This window comes from Oncorhynchus keta, chromosome 1, assembly GCF_023373465.1.
Source record: "Oncorhynchus keta strain PuntledgeMale-10-30-2019 chromosome 1, Oket_V2, whole genome shotgun sequence".
In the NCBI taxonomy this organism is placed as follows: domain Eukaryota; kingdom Metazoa; phylum Chordata; class Actinopteri; order Salmoniformes; family Salmonidae; genus Oncorhynchus; species Oncorhynchus keta.
The window spans coordinates 81,364,064-81,383,242 of NC_068421.1; the positions used below are offsets into that span (position 1 = coordinate 81,364,064).

Below are 19,179 nucleotides of genomic sequence, written 5' to 3' on the forward strand. Positions count from 1 at the left end.
GAGTTGAGTTTTTACCAAAAAGTTATATTTTGGTTTCATCTGACCATATGACATTCTCCCAATCTTCTTCTGGATCATCCAAATGCTCTCTAGCAAACTTCAGACGGGCCTGGACGTGTACTGGCTTAAGCAGGGGGACACGTCTGGCACTTCAGGATTTGAGTCCCTGGCGGCGTAGTGTGTTACTGATGGTAGGCTTTGTTACGTTGATCCCAGCTCTCTGCAGGTCATTCACTAGGTCCCCCCGTGTGGTTCTGGGATTTTTGCTCACCGTTCTTGTGATCATTTTGACCCCACGGGGTGAGATCTTGCGTGGAGCCCCAGATCGAGAAAGATTATCAGTGGTCTTGCATGTCTTCCATTTCCTAATAATTGCTCCCACAGTTGATTTCTTCAAACCAGGCTGCTTACCTATTGCATATTCATTCTTCCCAGCCTGGTGCAGGTCTACAATTTTGTTTCTGGTGTCCTTTGACAGCTCTTTGGTCTTGGCCATAGTGGAGTTTGGAGTGTGACTGTTTGAGGTTGTGGACAGGTGTCTTTTATACTGATAACAAGTTCAAACAGGTGCCATTAATACAGGCAACAAGTGGAGGACAGAGGAGCCTCTTGCACTGCCTTGCGAAAGTATTCGGCCCCCTTGAACTTTGCGACCTTTTGCCACATTTCAGGCTTTTAACATAAATATATAAAACTGTATTTTTTTGTGAAGAATCAACAACAAGTGGGACACAATCATGAAGTGGAACGACATTTATTGGATATTTCAAACATTTTTAACAAATCAAAAACTGAAAAATTGGGCGTGCAAAATTATTCAGCCCCCTTAAGTTAATACTTTGTAGCGCCACCTTTTGCTGCGATTACAGCTGTAAGTCGCTTGGGGTATGTCTCGATCAGTTTTGCACATTCGAGAGACTGAATTTTTTTCCCATTCCTCCTTGCAAAACAGCTCGAGCTCAGTGAGGTTGGATGGAGAGCATTTGTGAACAGCAGTTTTCAGTTCTTTCCACAGATTCTCGATTGGATTCAGGTCTGGACTTTGACTTGGCCATTCTAACACCGGGATATGTTTATTTTTGAACCATCCCATTGTAGATTTTGCTTTATGTTATGGATCATTGTCTTGTTGGAAGACAAATCTCCGTCCCAGTCTCAGGTCTTTTGCAGACTCCATCAGGTTTTCTTCCAGAATGGTCCTGTATTTGGCTCCATCCATCTTCCAATCAATTTTAACCATCTTCCCTGTCCCTGCTGAAGAAAAGCAGGCCCAAACCATGATGCTGCCACCACAATGTTTGACAGTGGGGATGGTGTGTTCAGGGTGATGAGCTGTGTTGCTTTTACGACAAACATAACGTTTTGCATTGTTGCCAAAAAGTTCAATTTTGGTTTCATCTGACCAGAGCACCTTCTTCCACATGTTTGGTGTGTCTCCCAGGTGGCTTGTGGCAAACTTTAAACAACACTTTTTATGGATATCTTTAAGAAATGTATTTCTTCTTGCCACTCTTCCATAAAGGCCAGATTTGTGCAATATACGACTGATCGTTGTCCTATTGACAGAGTCTCCCACCTCAGCTGTAGATCTCTGCAGTTCATCCAGAGTGATCATGGGCCTCTTGGCTGCATCTCTGATCAGTCTTCTCCTTGTATGAGCTGAAAGTTTAGAGGGACGGCCAGGTCTTGGTAGATTTGCAGTGGTCTGATACTCCTTCCATTTCAATATTATCGCTTGCACAGTGCTCCCTGGGATGTTTAAAGCCTGGGATTTTTTTTTAATCCAAATCCGGCTTTAAACGTCTTCACAACAGTATCTCGGACCTGCCTGGTGTGTTCCTTGTTCTTCATGATGCTCTCTGCGCTTTTAAAGGACTTCTGAGACTATCACAGTGCAGGTGCATTTATACAGAGACTTGATTACACACAGGTGGATTGTATTTATCATCATTAGTCATTTAGGTCAACATTGGATCATTCAGAGATCCTCACTGAACTTCTGGAGAGAGTTTTCTGCACTGAAAGTAAAGGGGCTGAATAATTTTGCACGCCCAATTTTTCAGTTTTTGATTTGTTAAAAAAGTTTGAAATATCCAATAAATGTCGTTCCACTTCATGATTGTGTCCCACTTGTTGTTGATTCTTCACAAAAAAATACAGTTTTATATCTTTATGTTTGAAGCCTGAAATGTGGCAAAAGGTCGCAAAGTTCAAGGGGGCCGAATACTTTTGCAAGGAACTGTAAAGAAGAAGTTACAAGGCTGTGAGAGCCAGAAATCTTGCGTGTTTGTAGGTGACCAAATACTTATTTTCCACCATAATTTGCAAATAAATTCACTAAAAATCCTACAATGTGATTTTCTGGATTTTTAAAATAATTTTGTCTGTCATAGTTGAAGTGTACCTATGATGAAAATTACAGTCCTCTCTCATATTTTTAAGTGGGAGAACTTGCACAATTGGTGGCTGACTAAATAATTTTTTGCTCCACTGTATGTAAACTTCTGACTTCAACTGTAGATGTCATGTTCAATCATGCTGCTTTTGAAATATATAGAGAAAAAGCGAGAGAGTGAGTGTGTGTATTTGTGTGTGTGTGTTTACATGGAACTGTGTCTGACACACAGATATGTATCCCTATGGTCTGACACCACTGAATATTGGGATTCCAACACCTCTACGTGAATGATTCTTCATCACACAGCTGGTGCTCAGAGGCAGAAAGTGTCCCAAGTTTCCATCCAGGACACATATGAATACACACGTCCCCACAGTGGTCTGATACAGGAAAGAGAGGCAGTCACTGATTTTATAATGTTTGGCTTGAATTTCCCTTCAGCCAATCCTCAAGGAAAATATAATAGTCAGCCTTTGGACAACGGTTCCAAATCCAAAGAGACATATTTCAATAAACGGTTCGTACTAAAAATAAATGTTCAAGTTTGGGTTTTAACCACAGAGTACATTTGAGGTGTTGGAGCTGTCTGTGCAGATTGCAGGGTGTTGGTGATGTGGTAACCAGGAGCCCAGAGTGAGTTACTGTGTAGTGACACTGAGGAATGTAAATGACATGGCTCATCCTCAACCATGCCTTACCGCTACAGAGACAATAACATTCACTGCTCCCATACGAGCTGATATCCAAGAGTCCCAGAGTGTGTGTGTGTTAGTGTATGCGTGCATGTGAATATGTGTGTATACTGTATGTATGTGTGTGTGTGTGTGTGTGTGTTTGCTCACCTTGGCACTCTCTGGGAACTCCTCTGGGGTGCAGTGTAACAGCACATGACCTTTGCCAGGGAGGTTCATGTAGATGGTGTTGGCTGCAATGTCATCAGGCACTGTCAGCTTGTCATAACGATGGTCACTCATCTGCTGCATGATCTATAGACACAAAGGAAGACAGATGGATGGTAAGCTATGAGGGACACAGCACCACGGTCAAAATTCCCTCCTATACTCCCCCAAAAACTCTCTGGTGTTTGTAGATCTGTAAGGTGTAAGGAATATGGTGGGAGCTCCACCACTACACTGCTATACCTTTCCAGGCAAACAATGAAGGGTTAGGTCCAAGGAGGAGGGGTAGGGAGTATATTGGTGCCGGGCAAAATGGAACCAGACCCAGCTGTTCCTGCCCGCTCAAGTTCTAAACTCCAAACGTCTATCTGGGCGACTGAGCCTTAATGGAGAACACAGACAGGGGCAGACAGACTGACTGACATTCTTTCACAGCAGATGTCATGTAATTGATGTAATCTGCCTAGTCGGGGTTGGGGGGAGAAGGAGCAATGAGGATGTTATGACCTGCATGCAGAGCAGGTGTGTGTGTGTCTCCAAAATGTTTACGACCTGAACATCTGTGGATGCCTTAGAGAAGTAGGAGGAACATATTTTCACAAGTGGAGCAGGAGATCTCCCCCAGGATAAGAAAAGTTGATTTAACCAGGGCCAGATCCTCCTCCTGTCATACTCTCCTTTCCACTCAACTGTTTTGTCCATCCTGTCATCTCTTCTCCCTCCTCTCATCCCTCCTCTTCTCCCTCCTCTTCTCCCTCCTCTCATCCCTCCTCTTCTCCCTCCTCTTCTCCCTCCTCTCATCCCTTCTCTTCTCCCTCCTCTCACCCCTCCTCTTCTCCCTCCTCTCACCCCTCCTCTTCTCCCTCCTCTCATCCCTCCTCTCACCCCTCCTCTTCTACCTCCTCTTTTCCCTCCTCTCATCCCTCCTCTCATCCCTTCTGCTCTGCTCTCCTTTTTTATATCATGCAGAGAGAGAAAGGTTGAGCTGGCGTGTGTGTGTGTCTGTGTGTGTGTTTCTGTGTGTGTTTGAGGAGAGTTAGGGTTAGAATTGTGTGTCTGTGTGTTTGAGGAGAGTTAGGGCTAGAATTGTGTGTCTGTGTGTGTGTGTTTGAGGAGAGTTAGGGTTAGAGGTGTCTGTTAGGAGGTTAGGGTTAGAATTGTGTGTCTGTGTGTGTGTCTCTGTGTGTGTGAGTGAGTGAGTTAGGGTTATAATTGTGTGTCTGTGTGTGTGTGGAGTGTTAGGGTGTGAATGTCTGTGTGTGTGTGTGAGTGAGGAGAGTTAGGGTTAGAATAGTGTGTCTGTGTGTGTGTGTGTGTGTGTGTGTGTGTGTGTGTGTGTGTGTGTGTGTGTGTGTGTGTGTGTGTGTGTGTGTGTGTGTGTGTGTGTGTGTGAGTGAGTGAGAATTAGGGTTATATGAGTGTTTGTGGTGTTAATCCATTATACATCTATCAACCCCTCACAGTGCTCCATGTGTCTCTGTGGTTTAAAATGTGAACATTGGGCTTTGTGGCTCGACCTGTTCACACATTCCACTCTAGCCTTGGTTTGACTGATGCATGTGTGTGTGTGTGTGTTAGAGACAGAGAGTGTGTGTGTGCGCAAAGTGTATGGTGTTTGAGTGTGTGTGTGTATCACCCAGATCTGCTAGTCTAGAGCGTGGCCGGCTCTGCCCGGCTGGGCCCGACTGGGGGACAGAGTAACTATTAACACCTCGGGTCATGTCTGGTGTGTTGCGTCATCGCAGTGGTCCTAAATGAAAATATGTCTATGTGCGTGACCGCGAACGCTCTCCTTTACAAACAGGAGGATTAGCTGTCTGTCTGTAGTGAGAGTCTATCACACCATACTGATCAGCCTTCACTAAGTCTGTTTTAAAATAATTATTTTCTCTTCTCTCAAATCCATACTGGACACCGACCCATTCTGGGTGCCGATATTTTTTATTTATTTCACCTTTATTTAACCAGGTAGGCTAGTTGAGAATAAGTTCTCATTTGCAACTGCAACCTGGCCAAGATAAAGCAAAGCAGTTTGACACATACAACAACACAGAATTACACATGGAATAAACAAACATACAATCAATAATACAGTAGAAAAAAATCTATGTGCAAATGAGGTAGGATAAGAGGTAAGGCAATAAATAGGCCATAGTGGCGAAGTAATTACAATTTAGTAATTAAACACTGGAATGGTAGCATGTGCAGAAGATGAATGTGAACGTAGGGATACTGGGGTGCAAAGGAGAAAGATAAATAAATAAATACAGTGTGGGGATGAGGTAGATTGGATGGGCTATTTACAGATGAGCTATGTACAGGTCCAGTGATCTATGAGCTGCTCTGACAGCTGGTGCTTAAAGCTAGTGATGGAGGTAAGAGTCTCCAGCTTTAATGATTTTTGCAGTTCGTTCCAGTTATTGGCAGCAGAGAACTGGAAGGAGAGGCAGCCAAAGGAAGAATTGGCTTTGGGGGTGACCAGCGAGATATACAGGGGGGCAAAAAAGTATTTAGTTAGCCACCAACTGTGCAGGTTCTCCCACTTAAAAAGATGAGAGAGGCCTGTAATTTTCATCATAGGTACACTTCAACTACAAAATGAGAAAAAAAAATCCAGAAAATCACATTGTATGCTTTTTAATGAATTTATTTGCAAATTATGGTGGAAAATAAGTATTTGGTCAATAACAAAAGTTTATCTCAATACGAGAATTGAGCCCTGTGGCACCCCCTTAGAAACTGCCAGAGGTCCGGACAACAGGCCCTCCGATTTGACACACTGAACTCTATCAGAGAAGTTGTTGGTGAACCAGGCGAGGCAATCATTTGAGAAACCAAGGCTGTTGAGTCTGCCGAATAGAATGTGCTGATTGACAGAGTCGAAAGCCTTAGCCAGGTCGATGAATACGGCTGCACAGTAATGTCTCGATGGCAGTTATAATATTGTTTAGGACCTTGAGCGAGGCTGAGGTGCACCCATGACCAGCTCTGAAACCAGATTGCATAGTGGAGAAGGTATGGTGTGATTCGAAATGGTCGATAATCTGTTTGTTAACTTGGCTTTCGAAGACCATAGAAAAGGCAGGGTAGAATAGATATAGGTCTGTAGCAGTTTGGGTCTAGAATGTCTCCCCCTTTGAAGAGGGGGATGACCACGGCAGCTTTCCAATCTATGGGAATCTCAGATGATACGAAAGAGGTTGAACAGGCTAGTAATAGGCTAGTAATTAACAGCAGTTAATTCTAGAAATAGTGGGTGCAGATTGTATATCCCAGCTGATTTGTAGGTGTCCAGATTTTGCAGTTCTTTCATCAGCTATCTGGATTTGGGTGAAGGAGAAGTGGGGGAGGTTGGGGCAAGTTGCTGTGGGGAGCGCAGGGCTGTTGACCGGGGTAGGGGTAGCCAGGTGGAAAGCATGGCCAAACGTAGAAAAATGCTTATTGAAATGATCAATTATAGTGGATTTATCGGTGGTGACAGTGTTTCCTAGCCTCAGTGCAGTGGGTAGCTGGGAGGAGGTGTTCTTATTCTCCATGGACTTTACAGTGTCCCAGAACTTTTTTGAGTTTGTGCTACAGGATGCACATTTCTGCTTGAAAAAGCTAGCCTTTGCTTTCCTAACTGCCTGTGTATATTTGTTCCTAACTTGCCTGAAAAGTTGCATATCATGGGGGCTGTTCGATGCTAATGCAGAACGCCATAGGATGTTTTTGTGTTGGTTAAGGGCAGTCAGGTCTGGAGAGAACCAAGGGCTATATCTTTTCCTGGTTCTACATTTTTTGAATGGGGCATGCTTATTTAAGATGGTGAGGGAGGATCTTTTAAAGAATAACCAGGCATCCTCTACTGACGTGATGAGGTCAATATCCTTCCAGGATACCCGGGCCAGGTCGATTAGAAAGGCCTGCTTGCTGAAGTGTTTTAGAGAGTGTTTGACAGTGATGAGGGGTGGTCGTTTGACCGCAGACCCATTACGGATACAGGCAATGAGGCAGTGATCGCTGAGATCTTGGTAAAAAACAGCAAAGGTGTATTTGGAGGGCAAGTTGGTTAGGATGATATCTATGAGGGTGCCCGTGTTTATGGATTTGGGGTTGTATCTGGTGGGTTCATTGATAATTTGTGTGAGATTGAGGGCATCAAGCTTAGATTGTAGGATGGCCGGGGTGTTAAACATGTCACAGTTTAGATAGGTACACTGTTTGTATTCGGTCATGTTTCCGGTCACCTTTCCCTGATTAAAAGCAGTGTTTCACGCTTTCAGTTTTGTGTGAATTGTGCCTTCAATCCACGGTTTCTGGTTTGGGAATCTTTTAATAGTTGCTGTGGGTACGACATCTCCGATGCACTTGATAATAAACTCGCTCACCGACTCAGCGTATTCGTAAATGTTGTTGTTTGACTTAATGCGGAACATATCCCAGTCCACATGATCGAAGCAATCTTGAAGCACGGAATCAGATTGGTCGGACCAGCGTTGAACAGACCTGAGCATGGGAACTTCCTGTTTTAGTTTCTGTCTATAGGCAGGGAGCAACAAAATTGAGTCGTGGTAAGCTTTTCCGAAAGGAGGGCAGGGGAGGGCCTTGTATGCATCGCGGAAGTTAGAATAACAACGATCCAGGGTTTTACCAGCCCTGTTTGCACAATCAATATGCTGATAGAATTTAGGGAGTCTTGTTTTCAGATTAGCCATGTTAAAATCCCCAGCTACAATGAATGCAGCTTCAGGATATGTGGTTTCCAGTTTACATAGAGTCAAATGAAGTTTGTTCAGGGCCATCAATGTGTCTGCTTGGAGGGGAATATATGCGGCTGCGATTATAATCATAGAGAATTCTCTTGGTAGATAATGCGGTCGACATTTGATTGTGAGGAATTCTAAGTCAGGTGAACAGAAGGACTTGGGGGGCAATCAATTCACATATGGTGTCCAGGGCACAGCTGGGGGCAGAGGGTGGTCTATAACAAGCGGCAACAGTAAGAGACTTGTTTCTGGAAAGATGAATTTTTAAAAGTAGTAGTTCGAATTGTTTGGGTACAGACCTGGATAGTAAGACAGAACTCTGCAGGCTATCTCTGCAGTAGATTGCAACACCGCCGCCTTTGGCAGTTCTATCTTGTTGGAAAATGTTATAGTTAGGGATTGAAATTTCAGGGTTTTGGTGGACTTCCTAAGCCAGGATTCAGACATGGCTAGGATATCCGGATTGGCAGTGTGCTAAAGCATTGGATAAAACAAACTTAGGGAGGAGGCTTCTAATGTTAACATGCATGAAACCAAGGCTATTACGGTTACAGAAGTCATCAAAAGAGAGCGCCTGGGAAATAGGAGTGGAGTTGGGGGCTGCAGGGCCAGGATTAACCTCTACATCACCAGAGGAACAGAGGAGAAGTAGGATGAGGGTACGGCTAAAGGCTATCAGGACTGGTCGTTTAGTGCGTTCAGAGCAGAGAGGAAAAGGAGCAGGTTTCTGGGCGTAAGAGAATAGATCCAAGGCATAATGTACAGACAAAAGTATGGTAGGATGTGAGTACATTGGAGGTAAACCTAGGCATTGAGTAATGATGAGAGAGATATTGTCTCCAGAGACATTTAAACCAGGTGATGTCACCGCATATGTGGGAGGTGGAACTAAATGGTTGGTTAAGGCATATTGAGTAGGGCTAGAGGCTCTACAGTGAAATAAGACAGTATTCACTAACCAGGACAGTAATGGACAAGGCGTATTGATATTAGGGAGAGGCATGCATAGCTGGGGGATCAATAGGGGTCCAGCGAGTTGTTGGGCTGGCTGGAGACATGGCGATTCAGACAGCTAGCCTTGTATATATGCCTTGTCCATCCCTTACTTCAAAGGCAATTATAGTCAATGAACTAATCACTCATCATCATATTGATGTGATTGGCCTGACTGAAACATGGCTTAAGCCTGATGAATTTACTGTGTTAAATGAGGCCTCACCTCCTGGCTACACTAGTGACCATATCCCCTGTGCATCCCGCCAAGGAGGAGGTGTTGCTAACATTTACGATAGCAATGAGCTTCTAGTCATGAAATTTATGCAGCCTACTCAATCACTTTTTATAGCTACTGTTTACAGGCCTTCTGGGACATATACAGTGTTCCTCATTGAGTTCCCTGAATTCCTATCGGACCTTGTAGTCATAGCAGATAATATTCTAATCTTTGGTGACTTTAATATTCACATGGAAAAGTCCACAGACCCACTCCAAAAGGCTTTCGGAGCCATCATCGACTCAGTGGGTTTTGTCCAACATGTCTCTGGACCTACTCACTGTCACAGTCATACTCTGGACCTAGTTTTGTACCATGAAATAAATGTTGTGGTAATCCTGGACTATCGGACCACCATTTTATTACGTTTGCAATTGCAACAAATAATCTGCTCAGACCCCAACCAAGGAATATCAAAAGTCGTGCTATAAATTCACAGACAACACAAAGATTCCTTGATGTCCTTCCAGACTCCCTCTGTCTACCCAAGGACGCCAGAGGACAAAAATCAGTTAACCACCTAACTAAGGAACTCAATTTAACCTTGCGCAATACCCTAGATGCAGTTGCATCCCTAAAAACATTTGTCATAAGAAACTAGCTCCCTGGTATACAGAAAATACCCGAGCCCTGAAGCAAGCTTCCAGACTTCCGACTAGCTTGGAAAGACAGTACCGTGCAGTATCAAAGAGCCCTTACTGCTGCTCGATCATCCTATTTTTCCAACTTAATTGAGGAAAATAAGAACAATCCGAAGTTCCTTTTTGATACTGTCGCAACGCCAACTAAAAAGCAGCATTCCCCAAGAGGATGGCTTTCACTTCAGCAGTAATAAATTCATGAACATCTTTGAGGAAAAGATCATGATTATGAGAAAGCAAATTACGGACTCCTCTTTAAATCTGCGTATTCTTTTAAAGCTCAGTTGTCCTGAGTCTGCACAACACTACCAGGGCCTAGGATCAAGAGATACACTCAAGTTTTTTAGTACTATATCTCTTGACACAATGATGAAAATAATCATGGCCTCTAAACCTTCAAGCTGCATACTGGACCCTATTCCAACTAAACTACTGAAAGAGCTGCTTCCTATGTTGAACATAATAAACGGCTCTCTATCCACCAGATGTGTACCAAACTCACTAAAAGTGGCAGTAATAAAGCCTCTCTTGAAAAAGCCAAACCTTGACCCAGAAAATATAAAAAACTATCGGCCTATATCGAATCTTCCATTCCTCTCAATTTTTTTTAGAAAAGGCTGTTGCACTGCAACTCACTGCCTTCCTGAAGACAAACAATGTATACGAAATGCTTCAGTCTGGTTTTAGACCCCATCATAGCACTGAGACTGCACTTGTGAAGGTGGTAAATGACATCAGACCGAGGCTATGCATCTGTCCTCGTGCTCCTAGACCTTAGTGCTGCTTTTGATACCATCGATCACCACATTATTTTGGAGAGATTGGAAACCCAAATTGGTTTACACGGACAAGTTCTGGTTTAGATCTTATCTGTCGGAAAGATATCAGTTTGTCTCTGTGAATGGTTTGTCCTCTGACAAATCAACTGTAAATTTCGGTGTTCCTCAAGGTTACGTTTTAGGACCACTATTTTTTTTACCTCTTGGGGGTGTCATTCGAAAACATAATGTTAACTTTCACTGCTATGCGGATGACACACTGCTGTACATTTCAATGAAACATGGTGAAGCCCCAAAATTGCACTCGCTAGAAGCATGTGTTTCAGACATAAGGAGGTGGATGGCTGCAAAGTTTCTACTTTTAAACTCGGACAAAACAGAGATGCTTGTTCTAGGTCCCAAGAAACAAAGAGATCTTCTGTTGAATCTGACAATTAATCTTAATGGTTGTACAGTCGTCTCAAATAAAACTGTGAAGGACCTCGGCGTTACTCTGCACCCTGATCTCTCTTTTGAAGAACATATCAAGACTGTTTCAAGGACAGCTTTTTTCCATCTACGTAACATTGCAAAAATCAGAAACTTTCTGTCCAAAAATGATGCAGAAAAATTAATCCATTCTTTTGTCACTTCTAGGTTAGACTACTGCAATGCTCTACTTTCCGGCTACCCGGATAAAGCACTAAATAAACTTCAGTTAGTGCTAAATATGGCTGCTAAAATCCTGACTAGCACCCCAAAATTTTATCATATTACTCCAGTGCTAGCCTCCCTACACTGGCTTCCTGTCAAGGCAAGGGCTGATTTCAAGGTTTTACTGCTAACCTACAAAGCATTACATGGGCTTGCTCCTACCTGATTTGGTCCTGCCGTACATACCTACACGTACGCTACGGTCACAAGACGCAGGCCTCCTAATTGTCCCTAGAATTTCTAAGCAACAGCTGAGGCAAGTCTTTCTCCTATAGAGCTCCTTTTTTATGGAATGGTCTGCCTAACATTGTGAGAGATGTAAACTCGGTCTCAATCTTTAGGTCTTTACTGAAGACTCATCTCTTCAGTAGGTCATATGATTTAGTGTGGTCTGGCCCAGGAGTGTGAAGGTGAACGGAAAGTCTCTGGAGCAACAAACCGCCCTTGCTGTCTTTGCCTGGCCGGTTCCCCTCTTTCCACTGGGATTCTCTGCCTCTAACCCTATTACAGGGGCTGAGTCACTGGCTTACTAGGGCTCTTTCATACCACTGTGTCATCGGATGGGGCCACAGTGTCTCCTGACCCCTCCTGTCTCAGCCTCCAGTATTTATGCTGCAGTAGTTTATATGTCGGGTGGCTCGGGTCGGTTTGTTATATCTGGAGTACTTCTCCTGTCCTATCCGGTGTCCTGTGTGAATTTAAGTATGCTCTCTCTAATTCTCTCTTTCTTTCTCTCTCTCGGAGGACCTGAGCCCTAGGACCATGCCTCAGGACTACCTGACATGATGACTCCTTGCTGTCCCCAGTCCACCTGGCCGTGCTGCTGCTCCAGTTTCAACTGTTCTGCCTGTGATTATTATTATTTGACCATGCTGGTCTTTTATGAACATTTGAACATCTTGGCCATGTTCTGTTATAATCTCCACCCGGCACAGCCAGAAGAGGACTGGCCAACCCACATAGCCTGGTTCCTCTCTAGGTTTCTTCCTAGGTTTTGGCCTTTCTAGGGAGTTTTTCCTAGACACCGTGCTTCTACACCTGCATTGCTTGCTGTTTGGGGTTTTAGGCTGGGTTTCTGTACAGCACTTTGAGATATCAGCTGATGTACGAAGGGCTATATAAATACATTTGATTTGAGCTAGCAGACCGGGGCTAGCAAGCTAGCAGACTGGGGCTAGCAAGCTAGCAGACTGGGGCTAGCAAGCTAGCAGAAGGGTCTTATAGGGACATATCGTTGCAGGAAAGCTTGTTTTGGCCTCCGCGTGAATTGACGTTGATAGACCAGTCGTGATGGATTAATAGGGTTTCCGAGTAGTAGAGGGGTCCAAGTCAATTTGGCAAGATAGGTGTAGTGGCCCAAGAAATTTGCCAATGGATCTATACAGCTAACAGTCCAATATGCTCTCGCCAGCTAGCAGCTAGCGGGCCGTAGCTAGCGGATGGGCATTCAGGGGACGGCGCGATATCGAGGCCAGTTGAATACCCCCTCGAGCAGATTACGTCGTAGTCCAGTCATGAAGGATCGGCGGGGTTCCGTGCCCCATACCGGCAGTAGAAGGGGTCCGGGTATTGTAGCCCAGGAGTGGTGGGCCTCTTTAGCTAGCCGGGAGAAAGGGCCTAGCATGGGATAGCTCCAGGCTAATTGGTGCTTGCTCTGGGACCGACGTTAGCCAGTACTCGGATAGCAGCTAGCTAGCTGCGATGATCCAGATGAAAATGTCCAGAGCTTGCGGTAGGAATCCGGGGATATGGTGAGAAAACAGGTCTGGTATGAGTCGCGTTGTACAAACTGGCGAGAGATTTCCGAGATAAAGGTTAGCTGATGACCGCTAGCAGTGGTTTGCTGACTACTAGCTAGTAGCAAGTGAGCTGGCTAGCATCTGTAGGGGGATTCCGGATTTGAGGTGAATAATACTTTAGAAAAAAACAGATCCGCACCACATTGGGTGAGGCGGGTTGCAGGAGTGTTTTGAAGTTGAGTTTTCGAAAAATTCTAAAAAAATATATGCGAAGAAAAAGATATACACGGGACACGACAAGATGAGGACAAAAGACGTCTGACTGCTACACCATCTTAGAACAATCCAGCCAGCAGATATGACAATGGTGTCCAGCCTAGGAGACATACAAGAAAAGCAGTCTGTAGGAAATGCAAGACTAATAGGACAACGAGGATGGAACTGATGATGAACAATGCCTGAATGATGTTAGACCAGATGAATGATGTTAGACCAGATGAATGATGTTAGACCAGCTGAATGATGTTAGACCAGATGAATGATGTTAGACCAGCTGAATGATGTTAGACCAGCTGAATGATGTTAGACCAGCTGAATGATGTTAGACCAGCTGAATGATGTTAGACCAGCTGAATGATGTTAGACCAGCTGAATGATGTTAGACCAGCTGAATGATGTTAGACCAGCTGAATGATGTTAGACCAGTACTGCTTATCCGACACCTCCTGGGCACAATTCACCCTTTACTTAACTCGGCCCACAGAGATATTGTCGCTACTGTCAAGCTTAGAACCCCCCTGCAGATGACAGTTGTGCTATCTGATGTAAGACAATGGGGCATAACAAAAACTACTGACACTACTTATTGAATTAGTGCATGTCTTTCTTCTAGTCACTAGTGCACAGTGTATTTTCAGCAACACATTTAGAATATGTGGAATGTTTACAGTTCACACACAATAATCTTCCCCGACCCGTGTAGACAATGGTTGTTTTTAAAAACATACAAAAACAGTTCCTATCCAAAAGTCTTCCAAATCCTAACAGTCCAGGGATCAGGAGAATGGTTATTACACTCTAATAGTTTCCTGTTGATGTCATTATTTTTGATTGGTCCTTGACACACTTTTCTTCCCAGAGAACAGACTGTTATTGGCTAATGTTCCGTGTGTATTCCTGTCCGCTTAGGCTGGTGTCTAATCAGGAAGCTGAATGCGGGGGCACAAGTGGTTTGTGGTGGTGTGTTCAGGGGTCTGCTGCTCCTCATGATCTGATTAGGCCAGAGGCTGGACCAGAGGCTGGGTATATTGGGCCTAGGGCTGGAGTATTGGGCCTGAGGTCTAGGTCTGAGACTGGGGTATGGGGCTGGGGTATTGGGCCTGAGGTCTAGGTCTGGGGTATAGGGCCTGAGGTCTAGGTCTGGGGTATAGGGCATGAGGTCTAGGTCTGGGGTATAGGGCCTGAGGTCTAGGTCTGGGGTATAGGGCCGGAGGTCTAGGGCTGGAGTATTGGGCCTGAGGTCTAGGTCTGGGTTATTGGGCCTGAGGTCTAGGTCTAGATCTGGGGTATAGGGCCTGAGGTCTAGGTCTGGGGTATTGGGCCTGAGGTCTAGGTCTGGGGTATTGGGCCTGAGGTCTAGGTCTGGGTTATTGGGCCTGAGGTCTAGGTCTCGATCTGGGGTATAGGGCCTGAGGTCTAGGTCTGGGGTATTGGGCCTGAGGTCTAGGTCTGGGGTATAGGGCCTGAGGTCTAGGTCTGGGGTATTGGGCCTGAGGTCTTAGTCGGGGTTTTGGGCCTGAGGTCTAGGTCGGGGGTATTGGGCCTGAGGTCTAGGTCTGGGGTATTGGGCCTGAGGTCTAGGTCTGGGGTATAGGGCCTGAGGTCTAGGTCTGGGGTATTGGGCCTGAGGTCTAGGTCTGGGGTATAGGTCCTGAGGTCTAGGTCTGGGGTATAGGGCCTGAGGTCTAGGTCTGGGGTATTGGGCCTGAGGTCTAAGTCGGGGGTTTTGGGCCTGAGGTCTAAGTCGGGGTTTTGGGCCTGAGGTCTAGGTCGGGGGTATTGGGCCTGAGGTCTAGGTCTGGGGTATTGGGCCTGAGGTCTAAGTCGGGGTTTTGGGCCTGAGGTCTAGGTCGGGGGTATTGGGCCTGAGGTCTAGGTCTGGGGTATTGGGCCTGAGGTCTAGGTCTGGGGTATAGGGCCTGAGGTCTAGGTCTGGGGTATTGGGCCTGAGGTCTAGGTTTGGGGTATAGGGCTTGGTCCAAGCCTAGGGGGGTCAGTCAGTCAGGGAGTCCTGGAAGCGGGAAATACCAGGAGCCCTGGCCTGCTGGAAAGGCTAAATGTGGTGAGGGAGAAGGAGCATTTCAGGAAGAGAGGGAGTATTTGTGGGAGATGACTTCACGGCTGAGGCTTGGCAGTGATAGCAGTGGAGAGCCACGATTGTTATGAGTGCGTTCAGTTGATGGAATTCATCCGGTCCACGTCCTCGGTCCTCAGCTTGGGAGGGCTAAACATAGTATGACAGCAGACTATGCAAGGCACACACACATGCACGCAAGGCACACACACACACTCGCACGCAAACACGCACACTGGCTGCCACATTCGGGTGCCATCATCCATACTGTATCCAAACCATGACTCAGTATCAGGCCAGACATGGTGACATGACAATAGAGTCACAGCCTGCTCTAATAACAAATTCCCAGTTTGGTCTGTTGACAACACAACATACTAACCTTATCCCTGCTCATCTCATCACCACTACTTCAATATCAAGATTAGGGGTGCGTTCACAAAAGCTCACCCCAAGGGAATCCAGCCAGCAGGCATGTAATACAATTAGATTAGAGCTACATTCACAACAACAACCCCGTTAAGTTCATTAGAGCTACTTTCACAACAATAGCAAACCATTTGCATTCGTTACAATAGCATTCACAACCACCCCTTTATGTTCATTACACCTAGATTCACTAGTCACTTTCACCCTGAGCAGAACATTACCTAATTGAAAATCTGATCTCAGACATTCATTAAAATATTTTATAACCAGAGCTAATTGCATGTTGGAGAGGGGGTGATGTAATGTGTAATTACAACACTGTGAGACACTGTCATTAACTCATGCTAATGACCCTTCTCTCTCTCTCTTTCTCTTCAGTAGCTAATTAACAGGGCTTGATAATAGTATGGAATCTTAATGGGGTTCCAGTCTGTATCAAATAAAAGTGTGTTGTATTAGTTAGCTGTCACCATGACCTAATAATTCATCAGCAGTGTATTAGTATGTGGATATGGTTGCCTTAGTGTGTTTAATGAGGATAACATAGGGGGACAAATAAGGGACTAAACCTATGCAGTCTTTACACATCTCACTGATAAGAATACTTGGGGACTACAGGAAGAGGAGCTGATGCAATTGTAGCAGCTAATGGGGATCCATAACTGTCTGTCTGTCTGTCTGTCTGTCTGTCTGTCTGTCTGTCTGTCTGTCTGTCTGTCTGTGGTTGATGTGTGTAGATGGTTTACTGACAGTGTTACAATCCTCTGCAGCCCTGGGCCAGTAGGGGGCGACGTCTCCCTGAGTAGGCAGATGAGGTGGAACCCTATGACTGAGAACTCCTGGTTGTCAACTCTCCGTGTGTCTCGGGTGCGTTTGTGGTCTTGTCTGTGAGGTTTCAAAACCTGCCACATTCTGTTGCGTGTCTGTACTGTGTTGCATGCCAGCCGCGGGTACACCACTACTGTCTGTAGTTAGATGTGGTGTGTGCATGCCAGTCTTCTGCCATGGTGATGGGGAATTCTGTGTGTCTGTCCATCAGAAAATAACAGGCAGAGATTTATTTAACAGTCTCCATGAATGGCATTAAGTACCAACATGTCACTGTCAGTGTGTTTGTGTTTGTTCCCCGTCCATTACGAAGAAGATCTGTATTCCCGATTTATCAGAGGGAGATCACATTGATATCATGTGGTTTCTGCAGGCTTGTAGAAGTTTGAGTCAGAGGCAGGCATCAAACCACAGAGAGAGGGAGGGTGATCTGGATGTGTGTGTAAGGTGGTGGTGATGGTACTGAGTCAACATGTGCGATGTCCTGTCTTCCCTGTCAACGGTACTGTTGCTTTACGCTGAAGAATCCATTACCTCACTTGTTTGTATTCGGCGCATGTGACAAATAAAATTTGATTTGATTTTATATGACTTAGAGGTGAGATGAGGTCAGGTAATATGAACATGGAAATGATCTCCATATGATGGCCAAGGGCAAGATGATAGCCGTTATTCAGCGCATCAAGTGTGAGATCTCACCTGAAAAAACCCTCCTCAACACAGAGACCTAATTTTCCACTAAGAACTTGAAGAATTTCTATCAAAACTTTAGGTATTGCAAACGTAACTGTGCATTAAAATATTTTTATGTGTTCCATTTATATTTTATTGAAATGCAAATTGTAACACAAGCACAAAATGATTGGGTAAATGGCGAGCCATGATGGTGGATAAATTACAAAGCTCCTGAAAGGAGAAAGATAGTAAGCACTGTAATGTTTTCACCATTTTGTGCTTGTATAAGAATGGAAAGAATATTGTGATGGACATTTTCTACTGGACGTGTTTAAAAATACACGAGGATGGGATGTGAGAGTATATTTCAATGATGTTTTCTGCAAACACTATTAAACTAAATGTAATTAACAAGAGATGGTGCAAAGGAAAGTAAGAACACAGTTCTATCTTGCATGACCCATAAGCTCATTGGTGACTCATACCTTCAGGGCTTTCTGGGCTGGTTCGCTGGAGCCAATCACGATGAGGCCTGGTCCTCCCATGCTGCAGAAGCTCTTCAGGTGTAGACCATCAGTGACAGGGACGGTGGACACAGCGTAGTCCTGCAAACACACAACAACCCTACTGCATTACACACACTGATAATTGGACTAAACAGGCCCCACTGGGAAAGGTAACCTAACCGGCATTGGTTGAGAGTTTGACAGATGGGTTCACCAAAGCCCTAGGCCACCGAGAGTCTGAGAGGTGAGGTCACCGGAGCCCCAGGACACAGGCCCCTCCCCTCAGTCTGTAATTACAGCGGTGGTTTTAGGACAGAGAGAGAGAACAGTCCATGACTTGGGTGACTGGAGTCTTTGACTATTTTTTGGGCCTTCCTCTGACACCGCCTAGTATATAGGTCCTAGATGTCAGGAAGCTTGGCCCCAGTGATGTACTGGGTCATCCGCACTACCGTCTGTTGCGCCTTACAGTCTGATGCAGAGCAGTTGCCATACCAGGTGCATACGATGGTGCAGCTGTAGAGCTTTTTGGGGACCCATGCAAAATCTTTTCAGTCTCCTGAGGGGGAAAAGGTGTTGTCGTGACCTCTTCACAACTGTCTTGGTGTGTTTGGACCATGATAGTTCTTTAGCTCACTGCACATGTTGCCTGTAATCCATGGCTTTTGGTTGCGATATGACGTACAATCACTGTGGGGACAACGTCGTTGATGCACTTATTGATTAAGCTAGTGACTGTGCTGCAAAACAGTCCTATAGTGTAGCATCCGTGTCATCTGACCACTTCCATATTGACCGAGACACTGGTACTTCCTGCTTTAGTTTTTACTTGTAAGCAGGAATCAGGAGGATATAATTATGGTCAGATTTGCCAAATGGAGGGCGAGTGACAGCTTTGTATGAGTCTCTGTTTGTGGAGTAAACGGCGTGACAGTACCCCCCCCAAAGGTGCGGACTCCGGCCGCAAAACCTGACTCTAAAGGGTAGCGCCGTGGAGGCGCACTTAGAGGTGCCGCCCCCCATTCTGGCTGGATGCCAGTTTCCACCCGACAAATGCGGGACGCTGGCACCGAGCACACCGGCCTGTGAATACTCGGCCGAGACACAGTGCACATCACTCCATAGCGTGGGGCCTGACCTGTCACCTGCTCGCCCCTGTAAGCACGGGGCGTGGGCTCAGGTCTCCAACCTGACGCAACCGAGGTGCACACAAACACA

The 19,179-nt window shown here is 45.3% G+C and overlaps 1 protein-coding gene across 1 annotated transcript in view; it reads right to left on the minus strand.

Moving 5' to 3' along the window:
• The window catches only part of ddah1 (dimethylarginine dimethylaminohydrolase 1), a 134,942-nt gene that overhangs the window by 10,148 nt on the left and 105,615 nt on the right, over window positions 1-19,179 (minus strand). The window contains exons 4-5 of the mRNA XM_052462083.1: window positions 17,941-18,060; window positions 3,241-3,384 (exon numbers count right to left, since the gene is read on the minus strand). Of these exons, the coding sequence (XP_052318043.1) occupies window positions 3,241-3,384; window positions 17,941-18,060 (264 nt within the window). The remainder of the gene's footprint in view (window positions 1-3,240; window positions 3,385-17,940; window positions 18,061-19,179) is intronic.